The sequence below is a fragment of the Siphateles boraxobius genome, unplaced genomic scaffold (assembly GCF_051911475.1).
Source record: "Siphateles boraxobius isolate OS27281-9 unplaced genomic scaffold, OSU_SipBor_1 82, whole genome shotgun sequence".
NCBI classification, from domain to species: domain Eukaryota; kingdom Metazoa; phylum Chordata; class Actinopteri; order Cypriniformes; family Leuciscidae; genus Siphateles; species Siphateles boraxobius.
The window spans coordinates 679,168-697,985 of record NW_027509211.1 but is presented as its reverse complement, the minus strand read 5'-3'; the positions used below and the strand labels follow the sequence as shown (position 1 = coordinate 697,985).

Here is an 18,818-nt window from a genome sequence, read left to right as displayed (position 1 = left end):
TCACTTCTTCCACATTTTCCATTCTCATGCTCTTCCCCACAATGTGCACATCTCTTTTTAGCTCTACATACACTTGCAACATGACCATATCTCTGACAATTATAGCATCTCAGCGGAGCTCGCACATATTCTCTCACCCGAAAGCTTACATATCCAATCATCACTTTACTTGGTAACATTCCACCACTTTCAAAACGTAACATTACAGAAAGACTTTCTTCCTTATTACCTTCCCTATTCCTCTGCAATCGTTTTGCTTCAATTACATTTCCTCCTTTAACATTCCTCATCAACTCTATCATATTGACCTCCAATGGTACCCCTGTAATTACTCCACATAACCATGGTTTTCCACCTATTTGATTACAACTTGATATCACTTGTTTACACACAACCTTCATTTTCTTTACCTTATCTCTCTGCTCCTCATTTTCACATATCACCACCAATGCTCCATCCTGAAGCACTCTTGCACATTTAATCTCCCCTGATTGTTTCCTCAATTCATTTGTTAATTCAATTGGGTTTACCCCTTTTATTCCTTGTCCCTCTTTAAATCTTACAATCATTTTTATCTCCTCTATCCTTTCATCTACTACTTCCCTTTCGCTATCCTCATCTGTACTTACTGAATCCTCTTCATTATCTTTCTTCCTCTTTTTATTTGCTTTTTCAACACTTTTTATTCTCCCACCTTCCACCTGTACCCAATCCATCTCCTTTTCACCTTCATTCTCTGATTCATGTATTCTAGTTTTTGTTTCTGATCCAACTTCCTCTTTTTTTTTCCTCGATTTGCCCATCTTCTCTTAACACCGACGCTCAGAAGAATCTTAATCCTCAACCGTTCAAAGTCAGACCCACACAGTCGTCCGTCTTCCTGAACTCCAAACAAAACGCCGCTCCCTGAAAGCCAACACTCTGTGCGTGTACCTGCGCGACACACGCGTTCATGAGCCGAATCTCCCTCTTACTCTCCTACTTCCTCTTTTATCTATAAGGTTGAAGTGCTACTGGTGCCCCCTAATGGATGGGATGGATATAGCACTGAAAATGAAAACAAATAAACAAGTGACAGGCAGTGACTGTTACAAATGAATTGAATGAAAATGCAACTAGAATTGCCTGTGATTGACAGAATGTTACATTGTATTTTGTAACTGGTAGTGAGATGTTACTCGTGTTAAATCCTGTAGTAGGACAGTCATTAACAAAAAGCCACATTTGTGTGGCGGTGTCTGTTAAGCTAAACTTGAAATTGAAGGAAATATATATATATATATATATATATATATATATATATACTGTATATATAGTTTTTTTCTCTGAATATTACTCTTCAGCTCACAGTCTGTTCATTCTACCTTATTATAATGTTTTTGTTTGAATCCCTCTTTGTTTGTATCTTTAACCTAACTTTGTAAGTGACCTCTGTATATTACTTTCTGCCCTTGGTATGTGTATTGTGCTTTGATGTTGATTTTGTTCTATTCCTTAACCCAGTGGTTCTTAAACTTTTCAGAGTGTTGTACCCCATGAGGCTTTTTACATCCTCTTGCGTACCCCCTCTCTGCAGTCACACCTTTTTCAGTAAGGGACAATATTTGCCCCCTTAAATCGATATTTCTAGTCCATTTTTTACCTTTATAAAAAAATAATGCTTTAAATAAAAAAATATTCAATAGAGAAATATGCAATGATTGTAAAAAAGTGACGCTTTAAAAGTGACGCTTTTAAATATTAAATTAAATCCGCCAGTAGGTGGTGGCAAGTCACTGTCTTTATGAGTGAGTCATTGAGTCATTTATTCATAAGTAACGGAGCAAGTGGCTGTAATAATGAATGAATCATTGACTCTCACAAATTGTTCAAAGCCGCAGATTCGTTCCCTTTCAGTCGATAACGTCAGACGTAGTCGACGCCGACTGAAATGGGATCTCGCTAGAGAGCCTGTCTTCTTCGAGTACTATTGAACGAGCCAATGTAATTGGCGTGCGTGATTCGCATCACACACTCCGCCCCCGCGGCGCGGGTATAAATACGGAAGTGGATGCACGCACTAGATGCCTTTCGCTTCGGAGCCGATCGTTTGATGTCTCTGAGAGTGCTGTTGTCTACAACGAGCGAGTGTGTCGGTGTTCTTCAGGAAGACTCTCCCAGTGCTGGTGTTCTACAGCGCGAGTGCAGCGGTGATCGCGAGCTTTGAGCTCTCAACTGCTGTTTTAACAGCAACAAATTTCTAAATGTTTGTGTGTGTTGATGGCTGGTTAGAGGGCGGAAAAGTGAGTGCTTCACTGTTTCAGTTCTCTGTTCAGTGTTGCCGCGGTCATTCCCCTGTGTGCTCCGGCACTGGTGACGGTCCTATTTTCTGAAAGAGCAACACGGGTGCGTTTGCGTCTTTTTCAAGATGTCATTCCGCCCGTGCGTTTCTGGGTGCGGTCGTTCCCTGTCTCTCTCTGATGGTCACAACTGTTGTGTCACGTGTTTGGCTTACAGCACGCTGAGACAGCTTTTGTGGACAGCTCATGTTTTCACTGTGGGAACATGACTGTCGCAGTGTTGAGGGCGAGACTCGCCTTCGTTCGCGGAGAGCGAGTCCCCATTACCATGCCCCACCCTCGGGTGCTGTGTGGGATGCCCCCAAGGCCCCCAAGAGGGCCAGTCTGGCGGGTGTGACCCTGTATAGCCTTACAGCCCTCAGCTCCCCCTTGGTCGCCAGCAGGCAGCTTGGTGCGTTCGAGGACCCGGTCATCCGCCTTCTCACGCGCCCCCTGCCGCTTGTGGAGACAGGTAAGTGTTGCACAGCACACTAACACCACTCTCTCTACTTTGCTGCCCCACCTCAGGCTCGGCTACCCCGCTCAAGTCAGTGATAGTCATCACATTAGGTGTTGAGCAGACGTGCTCCTGAAAATTCAGTGATATTCATCACACCGAGTGTTGAGCAGTGCTCCTGACTTGTGCGTGCTTATCTTATCCTGCTGGCGAAGGATTTGATATAGCCGCTCCTCCAGCCGGTACGAAGGCCAGTTGTAAACTCGCTCTTCGTGCTACTAGGGGGTGGGTCGTGACCATCTTGGCCCAAGATTGGTCTGCAGCTTTGACCTGAAAGACATGTGCTTCAGATCTCTACCTCCCGCACCGCAGGCCATCCTGTGTGTTGCGTCTAAGGGTGGAGTATCAGTACAGTGTCCTTCCCCTCGAGTGCTCCAGAGCCCGTTGGGTCGTCAGGTCAACTGGAAGAGAGTAGTCTCTTTCTTAGTTTTGGAGAGGTACTCGGTCCAACATGTCTCTCCAATGAGAATGTGTTCAGCTGGTGTTGAAGTGAGAAAGGGTCCCACTGAAAGAACTTTCAGAGTCTCCTGGCGTATATGGTAGTCGCAGCCTTTGGCTTCCTCCATATGTGACCGCTTCAGCGCTAGCTTCACGATCGGGTCCCGAGGTGACCGTGGCAGAGCAGCTCACCCTGTGTGACTATAGTTCATCCCGGTCTGCTACCAAACCCTCTTCAACAGAGGGGCCATGTACAAAGGGCGTGTTTTAACTACACGGGCATTCGTGCCTCGAGTTGTTAGACATTGCGGGTGTCACAAACTCTCCCGTCACCTCCTCCTTGGAGTCAGACGCTTCTGAGGGCGCCTTGTTCCACTCCTCCCGCTTACTCAATCGTGCCGCCATCGAGTCTCACGACAGTTATAGCCAGGGCAAGTGGAGACTCCATCCCCTGGGTCCGCTGGGTCTTGACCATTCCGGGGCCGCTCAATTGCCCCCCCGGTTTTATTTTTCCGCCAGTGTTTGGGTAAACCGAGCGGACTACCCTTGGACAAACACTGGGTCTCAGCTGCCCCGGGGGCCCGCAGAATACGTTTAACCCCAGTGAGCCTTCTAAGAAGTGACTGCGACTCAGGGTCGCCTTGCGCCTGCTCAAGTCAGTGAGATCATCACACTTCATGTTGAGCAGAGTTGCTCCTGAAACTCAGTGAAGTTCATCGCACTCAGGTGTTGAGCAGCAATGCTCCTGTAGCTCAGTGAGTCCATCACAGGTAGCTCAGTGAATTCATCACACGCAGTGCTGAGCAGAAATGCTCCTGAAGCTCAGTGAGTTTATCACACTCAGGTGTTGAGCAGTAATGCTCCTGAAGCTCAGTGAACTTGTCACACTCAAGTGCTGAGCAGAAATGCTCCTGACGTTCAGTGAAATTCTTCGCACTCAAGTGTTGAGCAGAAATGCTCCTGAAGCTCAGTGAGTTTATCACACTCAGGTGTTGAGCAGGAATGCTCCTGAAGTTCAGTGAACTTGTCACACTCAAGTGCTGAGCAGAAATGCTCCTGTCGCTCAGTGAGGTTCTTCGTACTCAAGTGTTGAGCAGAAATGCTCCTGAAGCTCGGTGAGTTTATCACACTCAGGTGTTGAGCAGGAATGCTCCTGAAGCTCAGTGAACTTGTCACACCCAAGTGCTGAGCAGAAAATGCTCCTGAAGCCCAGTGATCTTCACATGTTGTGTTGAGCAATGCTCCTGTCTTTTGCGCCCGTCACTTGCACCTACGTGCCAAGTCAGGAGAGGAACAGGTCTTCATAGTTGCCCCTTATTGGCCCAACTAGACCTGGCTCCCATCAACAGCCTTCCTGACTTCCCCGGAAAACTCTTCGGGGGCGGGGCACGATGGCACACGCGTTCTTCCCCCGGGGATTCCGGGCGGTCTTACATCTGAACGCGGAGGTTCAGGTGGCTATCACAAGAATGTGTGATAGTTACCATCACTTCTGCGAGCACCCCCTAGAATGGGGTAGCGTGCTTACGCCTTTAGAAGTGGAACCTAGTCGTTGAGTGCGTCTTCTCTCCAGAGGAGATCCTGAAAGCTTTCGATCACTTCAGTGCTCTCTTTCCTGCAAAATGGGTTGCAGTAGGCTGTTTTCCTAAATCACCCTCAAAATGATGTTGCCTCGGTGTTTAAACGACGCTCATCGTGTTGCAGAAGTATGCAGAAGCATGTTCTGATCGTCAGGTTCCTGAGGAGCAAGGTCTTGTAAATCCTTGTGTCCCTCTTTATCCTCTTGGGCCTTGTCCCTGGTGCGACTGCACTGCAGAGACCGCCCCTGAGCCACTGCAGGTAGTGAGTTAAAAATTCTGTTATATCAGTTCTCCTGCTCGCGTGGTCTCTACTAGAGGGTAGGGACTTGCTCGCTTTCGGTCAACGTATTGTGCCTGGAGTCTGGGCCGGCTAACTCTCACAAGCTGAGACCCCGGCTCGGATTGTGCCCAAGGTTCCTACCTCTCCCGTAATAGGAGCAGGTGGTGAGCCTGCAAGCGCTGCCCTGGAGGAGGCAGATCCAGCCCTGGCTTCTCTGTCCGTTCGCTTGGACGTGTACAGAATGCAAGTCATAGACCTCAGACCAGCTCTTCAAATATATGTTGGAATTCAGCAGAGAGGGAAGGCTGTTTCCATGCAAAGTTGCACTTAGTGCTTGCCTTCATTTCGGCAAAGATCCGAGATGCAACATGTCCACTTAGGTGTTGAGCTCCTCTATGATGAGTGTAAAGTGCTCCGCCTGGGCGTTGACGATATACTTTGCTAAACAGATTCTAGAGTTGGGGGCTGGACGACACCTAGTTGAACCGCTGCTTCCCGTGGGCTCCCTTCTCATGAAGCCAGTTTCACCGTGAGCCCGGTTCAAGTGTCGGCTTGCTGCGCCATTCCCCTCCTATGGACTGGATACGTGCGCCTTTCTACTCCAGTTGAGTTCCCTTAAAATTGAACCCTGTTGAGTTCCTCCACACCCCTCCGACGTCGGACGTGCGGAACGTCTGGTGTTAGGCCTACCACTCGTAAGCAGTGTGGAACCTGTCTTAGGCTGGGTCCATATGTTGCGGTCCCTTCGGTGACCCCATATGTGTATTCTTCCACGATACGGCTCCCTGCGGTGAGCCCGTGTCTTCCCTCGGCAGAGTCTCTCTGCCGTCACTGTCCGGTGTGTCTCCCCCCGTCTTAGGCTGGAGCCACCCCAGTGACATTCCATATGTTAGACTGCCCGGTTTCCGCCCAGTTCATATGTGTATTCTCCACATTACCTCCCTCGGGTTGGATGTGGCTTCCGCAGCGTCCCTTCCTTCCAACGTACGGGGAACGCTTTCCCAGTGGTCCTGTAGGAACAGCAGTGACTTCCCTGGCCTAAGCCCTGTCCTTCCCCGCCTTAAGTTTGCGGGGGCATCAGGAGGCTTTGGTTTAGGCACTGGAAGGTGGCAGCGTTAGTGGCGTGTTCAATGGTTGATCCCATTTCAGTCGGCGTCGACTACGTCCGACGTTATCGACTGAAAGGGAACGTCCTGGCTGCATATGTAACCAACCGTTCCCTGAAGGAGGGAACGGAGGACGTAGTCCCCTTGCCACTACCGCTGGACCACCGCTGACCCCGGGTTACTCTCGGCTCCTCAGCGAAAAGCAACTAGTGCGTGCATCCACTTCCGTATTTATACCCGCGCCGCGGGGGCGGAGTGTGTGATGCGAATCACGCACGCCAATTACATTGGCTCGTTCAATAGTACTCGAAGAAGACAGGCTCTCTAGCGAGATCCCATTTCAGTCGGCGTCGACTACGTCCTCCGTTCCCTCCTTCAGGGAACGGTGGGTTGCATACGCAACAAGGACGTTCACAAACATTGCTGTGGCTCTCGTTGGAGCTATTGTTTTGTTGCAAAAAGGACAATGCTCCTTTCGAAGAGAGTTTGAATCTTAAATCGATTTCTATGCACAGAGATATGTGTCTATATTTGTTCCTTGTTATAGTAAGGGCTAAATCCCCACTTTTACAAAGGTACATTGTTGAGAACGGCAGTAGGCTAAAGCGCGATTTGCCATGACAGCATAATCTGCAGGAAATGGCTATCATATACACGCTGTTTCTGTGAATGCAGTCAGTTTTGACCCCCAAAAATTTCAGTAGCACCTCAATGCAGTACATGAGATCCACGGCGAGGAGTCGGATCAAGATCCAAGGGGTGGAGATGGGTAGGATTAGGGGTGGGTTTAGGGATTAGGGGTGGGTTTAGGGATCAGGGGGCGGAGATAGGTAGGTTTAGGTATATGTAAGGTGGGAGGAATTGGATCTGGATCCGACTCCTCCCCGTGGATTTCATGTTCTGCAGTGAGGACCATCTCAAAAAATTAGGTAAGTTGATCGGTAATCACGTAGCCTATTTACGGCATTTTACCTGCTAGAAATACATGCTAAGTTTTAATGTTATTTAAAGGTGGAGTAGACTTGAATGAACAGCAAAATTCAGCATTTTGTTTGCGTACCCCCTTCTGTCACCTCATGTACCCTAGTTTGAGAACAACTGCCTTAATCTATCTTTGTAAAGCGACCTTGGGTGTTGGAACAGCGCTATATAAATAAAAATCATCATCATTATTATTATTAATAACCATCCAAACACAATACAAACTGCAATATTAAAAGGTTATTATAACTGCCAATATTAAAAGGTTGAGGCATTCTTACAGAAAAACAAACATATTGCACAAACTTTCCATTTGCATTTGAAATTGAACTCAAACTGTTTAGTTACTTTCTCAGACAGGTGCTTCATATCCCTCACCCCGGTAACTGTCCATGCTGGATCTGTCCCCATTGTTTTAAAAAGTAAGAATGGAAAGCACAATAAGGCATTAGCATGACCGCATCCAGCTAGCCAGGCCTTTCTACTGTACCAGCTCTGAGAGAAGCCTCGCGCGCACTGCTTCCCTTTATCGCTAGCCTGCTGTCTGATAGAGATGGGGGCGCTCGCTTGGGGCGCTAAAAGAATCGCCCATAGCTGACTAGATTTGAGCTCGCTGATTGGCTTGAGTTCATGCCAAACATTTATATCTTAAATCAGCAATTGGCTAAGCTGCTCCAGAGACCCGCCTCCCTGGGGCGATTTCTCCAGACGTGCAAATCTTAATTCATCTCAAAATAAAACATTATTGCAAAAACATTCTCGTACTTTTATTTTGAAGGCAAAATCACTAAAGACGAAGTGATTGTGAGTAATTGTAACTATTTCAGAACCAGCCGCTATCAGAATAATCTGGCTGCTTGTGCTGGCGAGATATTATTGCTGGCGGGGCCGCGAAAACAAGTAAAAACCCCTGTATTTTACTTCCAGACCATTAGATGGCAATGAAACACTACAGAAAAAACGTATCCGTTTTAAGCATATCATTGTCGTGTAAATGTATCCTAAAACAAGTGTTACAACTAGCTCCGTGTTAGGTTGTGCCCTGTTCACATCTACACAACACATTATCATATTTGTTATACCTGAGATTAGGCCGTTTGTTTCCACTCTTAAACTTGTCTGGCGCCTTCATAGAGCAGTTACTCTTCACAGACACACAGCTGGACTCTGGGTTTGAGCTCTTCTGCTGGACTGAACTGGAACAGATAACAGATTCAGTTTAATCCTCTACATTAGTCTGTGTTCATTCTTTATGAGAGGAACCATATTAATATAAACATTCATCTTTCATTAAAAACACTTTGAGGAAACTTTATGATTTTTTTTATTTAACATTTCATGTTAGTTTTAAAACCAAAACACAGGCAAAAAAATATTTTTTTCTGTAAACTGTTTGTGATCTGTGAGATCTTTTTCTGAGATGTGACACAATATTTAACAGTGTTTGTTGAAAGTACCTGCATCCTGGAGAAAAATCTCCATCTCTGGATCCTTGTGAATCAGCCATGATGAAGATGAAGGAGAATCTGATGAGTTTGATCTCCTTCACTGACTCTGAATGAAGAAACATTCACACACAATATTAAATTGTTAAATTAAGCAACCTTCTTAATTTAGCTGAACATGTCTGGAGTGTGTGAGAAAAAGGATCGTGTGACTGCGTTAACACAAGCTCATTCATATTGTACATGTTTACACACATGCTATTAAACTCCTGAAGCATCATAAACATCACCAAACACAGAAGAAAACCCTGAAGTGAAAGAAACCCTTTATGGAAGATATTTGATATTTCATATCAAACAATCACGTACAATGTCCTCCAGAGACTCATGTTAAAATGAGAAAGTCACACATAAACACTCACCTTGATCAAACTTCTACAAGATACAGGATCTCAAATCCTCCAGGTTTAACATTAGGCTATAAAGATACACAGAAATTCCTGCGTAAATGTTTCTATGAAACACTTTGATGCTGTTTCTCCGTATCGTATTGGTATTTTACCAGCTTAAAATGTCGACAGGTGAACTCTAACTAACTTTCTCTTTAGTTGAGTAGACTGTTAATGGAGGTACACTTACCAGGTAAAATGTTTTGTTCAAAATAAGTTAAATGTATATAATGAGTGAGTACATCATCGATCCATCTTCCAACCGGTGTTTTTGTCATATCCTGAATCACTACGGTACGCCTATAATACGTGTTTATATTCGGACTATTTTAAACCACTGCGGAGTAGCACAGTACCCGTGTGACTCGCCATAGACATAAACAGAGAGAAGTAGATCCGGCTACAATGTTCTTCCGCAAGACGCAGCAGTTTGTTAATTAGGTGTTCAAGCACGAAGTGCTGAAAACCTATTGTAATTGGTATTTGAAAATAAAAATTCCCCTAAAACGCATCGTGCAGCCCAAACCGTAAGGCCTAGAGACTTGAAACTCGGCCAGATGGTAGGCCACACTTTTGGGGAGGACCTATCAGAGTATGACCCTGATTGGCCCATAGGTGGCGCTACAGCAACCAAAAGTACTAAATTGCTCATAACTCATAGACAGTTGGTCCTAGCCCCAAGCTTTTTACACCACTGTAACCCTTGGCTCTAGACGGACAAGATATGTATCTCCGATTTCGAAAAAAAGTTATGTCGGATTTTGTCCAAAACCTACTTTTGCGAACTAGTCCCTGGTTTTTCGCCCGATCGGAACCAAACCAGTCTACGCCTATTCTCTGGACTCTCTAGATCAATAATTATCGAAAAAAAGTTTAAATTTTGCATTTGGGTAGCTGTAACAGGGTCATTTAGAAAAAGGGGCGTGGCAAAATACACTCAAAAGCCTATAAATCATAAATAAAAACTCAACAGAACTTCACAAAAGTTGATGAGCATATGTGTCAGAACATGGTGAAGAAGCATGCAAAGTTTCATGGAGATCGGACCATAGGTGGCGCTATAACTGTCAAAAAGGTCTCATTATTATTAGGTGTTCAAGCACGAAGTGCTGAAAACCTATTGTAATTGCTATTTGAAAAAAAAAATCCCCTAAAACGCATCGTGCAGCCCAAACCGTAAGGCCTAGAGACTTGAAACTCGGCCAGATAGTAGGCCACACTTTTGGTCAGAGTATGACCCCGATTAGCCCATAGGTGATGCTAAAGCAACCAAAAGTACTAACTTGCTCATAACTCATATACCGTTGGTCCTAGACCCAAGCTAACGAGTTTTACGGCTCTGTAATATCGTGGTTTTGTACACATCCCCACAATATGCATACCATTTGATAGATCTCCTCATGCTGAACAACTTTGCCTCTAGAACCATTGCTGTCAATAAAATCGTTCATTAAATATTCACAAATATGTTAAAAACCTTCTTTTGCAAACTAGTCCTAGGTTTTTTGCCCGATCGGAACCAGACCAGTCTAGGACAATTCTCTGGACTCTCTAGATTAATAATTATTGAAAAAAACTTGAACTTTGCCTTTTGGTTTGCTATAACAGGGTCATTTATAAAATGGGCGTGGCAAAATATAGTCAAAAGCCTATAAATCCTATACGAAAACTCAGAACTTCACAAAAATTGGTGAGCATATGTGACATAACATCCTTAAAAAGCATGCCAAATTTTATGGAGATCGGACCATAGGTGGCGCTATAACTGTTAAAAAGCTTTGAAACAATGTATTTCCTATGGTAAATTGCCTGTATTTGCTGTAAATGGTGTTTTCCATTTATTATCATGTAATGTTCATATCATAATGTTCAAAACCAGTGCAGTACAATTCTCTGGACTCTCTAGATCAATAATTATCAGAAAAAGTTGAACAACTTCATTTGGATGGCTATAATAGGGTCACTTCACAATGTAGCCATGACCAAGTGTCCCCAAAAGCCTATATCTCTTCAATGAATGCTCAGATCTCAGAACATGTGCCATATGACTCCAAAAATTTGCCTCTATAACAGTTAAAAAGGAGAAAAATAAATGAATATAATGGCATATTAAGCCAATAAGTAGTATTTTACTGCCCCCTGCTGTTTAAAATAGGAATTATACTTGAGTAGTGTGACAAAATTACAATTTAGACTTTATAAAATTACTATTTTAACATTTACAATCACATTAAGTCAAATTTCATCTATTGAAGTATCACTATTGACAATTCTGTCACACTGACAAATGTGAATCCTGAATGAGACATAGTTCAAATCTATGTATCTACAACAGAATGTGTGTGTAGTCCTATGTTTCTGAATAAATTCTGAATAATCTGATTAATAGTTTGCAAAGACATGTATGAAATACCATTCAAATATATTTTCATAATGATTGTGTGTGTGTGTGTGTGTGTGTGTGTGTGTGTGTGTGTGTGTGTGTGTGTGTGTGTGTGTGTGTGTGTGTGTGTGTCTGTGTGTGTGTGTGTGTGTGTGTGTGTGTGTGTGTGTGTGTGTGTGTGTGTGTGTGTGTGTGTGTGTGTGTGTGTGTGTGTGTGTGTGTAAGCTTGCATAAAGGAGTTAAAATGGAAAAACTGGTTTGCTTTAGTGCAGAATACTGGTGAAAATCAAGCCTGTCAAAATGAAAGTGGCCAGCAGAGGGCAGTAGAAGACCACTTATTGGCTCATTCTACTTATTAATCAAGTATTTTAACAGGTGCATTCATATTTAGACACTATAAAAACACTTGTATAACAATTACTATTATAAAACAATCATATTTTGTCAGATTCAGAGTTTATCACTTCATTTGTACTGAAACTTCACATCAATGCTAGCAATGTGGTAAATCATGATAAACTATGGTAAATCATGCTAGAATCACGGTACTCTATGGCAGTGTTGGGAACCCTAATCAAACACACCTGATTCAACTCATCAGCTCATAATCACATAGGTTAATGAGCTGATGAGTTGAATCAGGTGTGATTGATTAGAGAGACAGAGAAAACGGGTCCTTCAGGACAGGTTTGAGAACCACTGCTCTATGGTAAATCATCCTAGAACATAGTAAATCATACTAGAACGTGGAAAATCATGGTAAATCATGCTAGATTCATGGTAAATCATACTGGAACATGGTAAATCATGAAAAATCACACTAAAATGTGGTATATCATGGTACATCATGCTAAAACATGGTCTATTCCATCTATGATGTCAGTGGTTAAATGCTTGCTACATAAAACTTAATGTCTTTTGATGCTTGTGTGGTTAAAAATCTTAAATGCCTTAACTGCTTGAACACCGCTAAATGCTGCTTGTAGCTTTAATTAATATTTGCATTTGTGTTCCGAAGATAAACGGAATGTCTCACTGGTTTGGAACGATGTTTGGGTGAGTGGTTAACAACAGAAAATGTCATTTTTGGGTGAACTAACACTGTTTTAACCAATGAACTTTCCTGAAGCACTTGAAGATGCTGTCCTGTATAATGACAGTCACGTGGAGTAGATGAGGGATGTTGTTCCTGATCACTGAGAGTTTGACCAACATCATCATCCTCCTCTTCATCACCTCCAGGAGATCAAGATCATCAGGATGATATCTACTTGTTCTAGTAGACGCTGCTCTGTATCTCCTGTTTCTCACTTTCTCCACAGTTTCAAAGGTCAGAAGCTGTTTGTGTGCTAATGCTCTGAGAACATTATTAAAGACCTGATAACTTTTAATTAACTTTCTATTGACGTCACTGGAAGAACGTTGGATCATAACTTTTATAGAACCTTGCAAGCTAAAGTTTTTTGGTTTGTCAAAGATGTAAAAACAAAAATCTCTTTTTGTTTGTTCATATTTTTTTTTACCATTATTGTTGTTCTTTTGTTTATTCTTCAGGTTTTTTAGATCCACTGCATTACACTCACACAATCATTTGTGAATGGATTTATAATGTACGTGTTACAAAATTTATGTCCATTATTATCTCATAATTTATCGCTGATATTTTGTTTTCTCAAAATCACAACATTAAACATGCAGTTAACAAATGATAGACACTCACAGAGAATGATGTTCAGTCTATGTTTAATTTATAATGTAATAATCTAAGCCGAGTCATATTTAATTTCACTCATTCACTCATAATTCACTTAATATTTCATGAAAGTACTTACTATTTTGGCGTTGGTTCTTCGTTAATATATGATGTTTTCTCCTTCACGGCACAGCCTGAAAAGCACTTTCAGTTGAACTGAACTTTGTGTTCAGAAAAGAGTGTGTAGTTTAACAGGTTTTTCTGGATTCGGCACATGACCTACTCTGACTGGAGAGAGAAAATAAACCACAGAACAGCATCATCAGTCCCTTAAAATCACATCAATCCTGCGGGAAAACTCTGATTCATGTTCTCAAATCAAAACATACATATACTCTGTAAAATACAGGATAAGATTAAGTGAGATTCCCTGGAGTCAGATGATTTATTAATGCTTGAAGAAACACAAAATACCAAACAAACCTCAAAAAGACAAATATTAATACAATTCCAAGAAGTCCAAATAGCATAAAACAGAATAAATAAACAACATAAACCTAAAGAAACGTAAAGAACAAAAAATTAATTTAATATTATCATCAAAAATACCTTCAGAAGATGACATAGTTTTAGGGCTATTTCTATTACACATGAGTCTTAAAGATTTGAAGAGGATTAAATGTTCCTCTGTTAGGATGCAGCGGACAGGACTCACACACACAAACTCCAGTGAGAATCCTCTGCGCTGATCAAGAAAGTCCTCAGTTAAACCCATCTAGAGTGAGGATGGATGTGTAAGGATGTTTGGTGATGAACTGAGCAACATCAGGCCTTTATGCCCTGCTCCTGGACTACACTAACTGTATGAGGAACACTTTATATTTTATTCAGCAGGGAATGCTCAGCCTGGGAAAACTCGTGCGAGAACTGACTTCTCTTTTCTCATGTCTTGTTTGTTTCTCATTGTTTTTATCTGTTATTGTTTGTATTTTGTTGTGAGCACTGTATTTTTAAAAATAAAATTAATAAAAACTGATGTTATCCGACTTCTGCGTGAGATTCTCGGCGTGTTCACGTCATGCTAGTAACAGTTGATATGACGCGATAGTCTACGGGTTAAAAAGTTTAAAATATTGGTATTTTTCTTACAAACACTGATCGTTTCACTTCAGAAGACATTGATCATCCATTGGGGTCGTGTATTACTGTAGTTATTGCATGGGCGTCAGAAGCAAAAGAAATGTGGGTGGGTCATCCTCCAGATTTTTTTTACTGGAGTAAATTAGGGGTGTTCCCGAAGCCAAATACTTTTTTTTTAATCTCTATGCAATAATGAGTGAAGTGAATGAGTGAGAGTAAAAATGAAACGAGCGCAAATCCCTCTATTCGTGCATCTCTCTGTAGCCTGTGGGTTTGAGACGTTCTTTGTTTCTCTCTCTCATCTCCCTCTTCACCGCTTCAGCTCGCTTTCACTCCCCCCCCCCCGTGTTGCTACGGTACCTAATGTGGGTGGGAGTGGTTAGAAATTGAGAGCAGGCAGGTATATAGGCACCTGGGGTCCTCATGCCGGGAGTCATACATTGTAGCTAGCCGCTAACGGGTTGGAGTGCAGCAGTGTTCCGGGGTGCTGTTTGTAGCGCAAGGTGGGACGAGTGACTGCCAACAGCACTACTGTTTGTGTGTGTATGCTTTTTTCTTCCCGCTAACCGGTGGGTTTTAAGAGATTTGTGTTAGTGTACCAACTGTGACCACCGGCTAGCGGTTTCTTCTTTTCTTATTTGTTGTTGGTTTCATCCCTCTCCCCAGTAATAGTCTTGGGGTGGATTGGGCCCATAGGAAAGACTAGCGCACCAGGTTCTAGCCTAGTTTCCTTAGTGCTTCACCCATTTTGAAACCAATGTGTGCAGTGTAATGCTGTGACGTGTGCACCTTTTAGAGATGGCTCAAAGAGCATGATTGCTATGATTTGTGTAGGCTGAGGTTATAGTGTTGGTTCTACCTTAAGGGTGTGCTTTAGTTCACGTGTGGTATTGAAACCTAGGCCTGGGCAAGCTTGTAATCCGGTGGCCCACCCTCCTATGGCTTATCCCTATGTCAAATGATGTATGTTCGTGTTATGTATTGATAACCAAAAGCGACTCATTTTTTACTGAAACAAAAATAAAGATTGAATTTTTTTACTTTGTTAATCCAAGCCTGTGCATACTTTTTGTTGCAACATAGAGTCCCCTTGCTCTTACTAGTCCTGTTCAAGGGGTGGCGTAGTTAGCACTGCCATGGCCCTACGGGGGGGGCAACATTTTGGCGTAGTCGGCAGGGTAACATTTGAGTCGCTAGGTTAGTCTACTTAAGCTGCACCTGTGTGTGTGTGGGGGGGTGTGTCTGTGAGAGAGAGAGAATACGCAGACGTGTATAGAGAACAGCAGCTGGCAACAAAATGAGTGACGTAGAAGAGTCTGCGGGGGAGCTACAGCAGCTGCGACGACGCTTGGCGCAGCTCCAGGCTGAAAATGAGAGACTTTCGGGGGGGAGGGACAGCGGGCACTGCTAGTAGCAGTGCTACTAGTACCCAGCCTGTTCGACGGGAGCAAGCGCTTTTTATACCTCGAGAGCGGCGGTGCTCAAAGTTTTCTGGCTCTGCAATTGCAGGGTCTTTGTCTGTCGAAGAATGGATTGAAGAAGCGAAAAGTTGTATTCGGGCAACGCATATGTCTAATTTTGACAAGGCATTGTTTTTGTTTGATCACTTAGAGGGTGAAGCCCGGAATGAGGTTAAGTACCGTCCTGCAGCCACATGTGAAAACCCTGAGTCGATAATTGAAGTCTTAAGGGAAGTGTATGGTTGTGCTAAGTCGTATGTGTACTGGCAACAGCGTTTCTTTAATAGAAAGCAGAAGGACAATGAAAGTTTGTTTGAGTTTTCTCATGTGTTAATGGAAATGTTGGATAAAGTAAAACAGTCAAATGAAGGTGCCATCAGAAACCCTGATATTGTTCTGCGAGACCAGTTCTGTGAAAATGTCTCTGATCCTATGTTACGTAGAGAACTCAAGAGATTGGTACGAGCAGATAGCGGGTTGACTCTTCTAGCCATACGGAAGGAAGCTATAAGGTGGGTGCAGGAGGGTCAGTCCAACCCGAGACCGTAGTTACCGTAACCCAGGAGTAAGCAGTGAAGCTCAGGTTGTGTCACATTGCGTTACAGCCCCCCAGTCATCAGAATTCGCTGAATTAAAAGACTTGGTCCTTAAGCAACAAGCTCAGTTGGACATGCTCGTAAGGCAGTTAGGACATCCTAGTGGTAGACCACAGGCCCCTCCACCACACCGGTTGGACATGCTCGTAAGGCAGTTAGGACATCCTAGTGGTAGACCACAGGCCCCTCCATTGGGGGCGTGATACAAACGCGCCCCCAATGGTCAGCCCATTTGTCTGTGGTGCGATCAACCAGGCCATATAGCCCGCTACTGCCAGGCAGCTCCCTCCACCCACAATAGTTTGTCAGTTCCACGGTTGCCCCCTGATATCCCCCCTAACCTAGCATCAGGCCCAGACAACCTCCTTAGCCAGTCGGGAAACTAGCAACTCCCAGTGTGCAGAGCCACACGCTGGGAAGGGATGTGTATGGCTCATTGCATCCTCAATCATACGATAAGTTAGTCAAAAATTTGCCGGGGAGGGGAATTTTAATTGTTAAAGACCCAGAGAATAGCACTCTTAAAGACCGCAAGCTCATAACACCCGGGATACTGGGAATGAATGTAATTGGGGAATGTTATCAGGTCCTTTTTAAACAACATGGCTCACAGCTTTTCCACTTCCCTCCTGTGAAATCGGCGGCACCGGCTGCCCGTCGTGCATTGAGACACTGTGAACAGATCCAGGCCATTGTAAATGCACGAAGCCATTCAAAGTGAAAGTCCATGGGAAAGGGGCAGTCTGTCTTGAGGCAGGAGCCCTAACCATGGTCCCGGTTACATGCCCCCAGCTTGAGTCTGCAGCGTTTTTGCTAGAGCCCCTGGGCTTTGACGAGGAGCAGTTGCCTGAAGGCCTAATGGTGTCCCCTACCTTGGTGCCGGCGAGAAAGGGTTTTGTATATGCCCCTGTAGTGAACGTTGGTAACAAAAAGGTATGGTTGCCCCCACGCCACCCTATTGGCACTGTACAAGTTGTGGCTGCAGCTGCAACACGAACCGCTGCTTCCATATCAGTCGACCCTTTATGGGAACAGTGTCAAGCTTATGTCTCAACACAGGGGGTAGTTAAGTGCTGCAGTTTCCCTGAGTTCCCGGCACCAGACTTCCCGGGGTTGACCCAGCAACAAGCTGCTGAGGCCAGGGCCCTCCTTGTCCAGTATAGTAACATCTTTTCCCAAGGGGAGGGAGACCTAGGATGCACGTCTTTAATCAGCCATGAGATTCCCCTGTTGGACAATGCTCCTGTTCGGTAGCCATACCGTAGAATTCCACCCTCCCAGTATGAAACAGTAAAGGCACACATCCAACAGCTCTTAGATAGTAAAGTCATCAGAGAAAGTAGCAGTCCATATTCTTCTCCGATAGTCTTGGTGAGTTTAACAGAATGGCATTCGGACTGTGTAATGCACCTGGAACATTCCAGCGTTTGATGGAGCGTATGTTCGGCGATTGCAGATACCAGTCCGTTCTACTGTACCTGGACGATGTGATCGTCTTTTCTACCACCGTTCAGCAGCATCTGGAAAGACTGGGAGAGGTGTTTTCCCGTCTGCAAAAACAGGGACTAAAAGTAAAACTGTCAAAATGCCACTTCTTCCAGCATCAGGTCAGTTACTTGGGGCATGTGGTCTCTGCTGAGGGAGTTGCTATGGATCCCGCCAAGGTAGAGGTGGTCAAGGAGTGGAGACGTCCTGGACACCTGGCCGAATTACGATCTTTCCTCGGTTTCGCGAGCTATTATCTGCGCTTCGTGGAGGGATTTTCAAAATTGTAGCCCCACTTCACCAGCTGGTAGGTAGACTCAGCGGACCCCGAAGAAAGGGAAAGACCCCCCCAGTTCCCCTGGCGTCGGCATGGGACGAAGGATGTGAGCGAGCATTCCTGTCTCTCAAGGAGCGACTTACCTCGGCTCCAGTGCTGGCATATGCCGACTTTAAGAAGCCCTTCATCTTGGAGGTAGATGCCAGTCACGGAGGCCTTGGTGCAGTCCTCTCCCAAGAACATGAAGGGAAGGTGCGTCCAGTCGCATTTGCCAGTCGGGGACTCAGAGCTGCTGAAAGAAATATGGAGAATTATAGCTCCATGAAGCTGGAACTACTCGCGGTAAAATGGGCAGTAACGGAGAAGTTCCGTGAATATTTGCTGGGGAACCATTTCTCAATCCTCACTGACGATAACCCTCTGAGCCATCTGCTTACGGCAAAGCTGGGCGCCTGTCATAGAGGGCCAATGTGGGGAGGTGGTGGCCTTACCGGGGCGTACACCTAAGGATCTAAGTTCGCTTCAGGAAGCTGACCCAGTCATTGGACCCGTGAAGAAGTACTATCAAGAAGGGCGACGGCCAGGGGCAGCGGAGCGTGAAGTGTTGCCCAAATCCAGCAGAGCCCTGCTACACCAGCGGTTCTCAAAGTGTGTGGCACGCCCCACTGGT

At 44.5% G+C, this 18,818-nt stretch overlaps 1 protein-coding gene across 2 annotated transcripts in view; it reads right to left on the bottom strand.

Annotated features, from left to right (window-relative positions):
- LOC143730847 (NLR family CARD domain-containing protein 3-like) overlaps positions 1–13,435 on the bottom strand; it is a 128,258-nt gene extending 114,823 nt beyond the window's left edge. The window contains exons 1-3 of one of the 2 annotated variants that reach the window (XM_077221416.1): positions 13,330–13,435; positions 8,678–8,774; positions 8,303–8,416 (exon numbers count right to left, since the gene is read on the bottom strand). In XM_077221416.1, the coding sequence (XP_077077531.1) occupies positions 8,303–8,416; positions 8,678–8,727 (164 nt within the window). In that variant the 5' untranslated portion in view covers positions 8,728–8,774; positions 13,330–13,435. Of the gene's footprint in view, positions 1–8,302; positions 8,417–8,677; positions 8,775–9,087; positions 9,144–13,329 lie in introns of those variants that run through there. The other variant, XM_077221417.1, reaches the window with a different exon arrangement.
- Between the last annotated feature and the right edge of the window lie 5,383 nt (positions 13,436–18,818).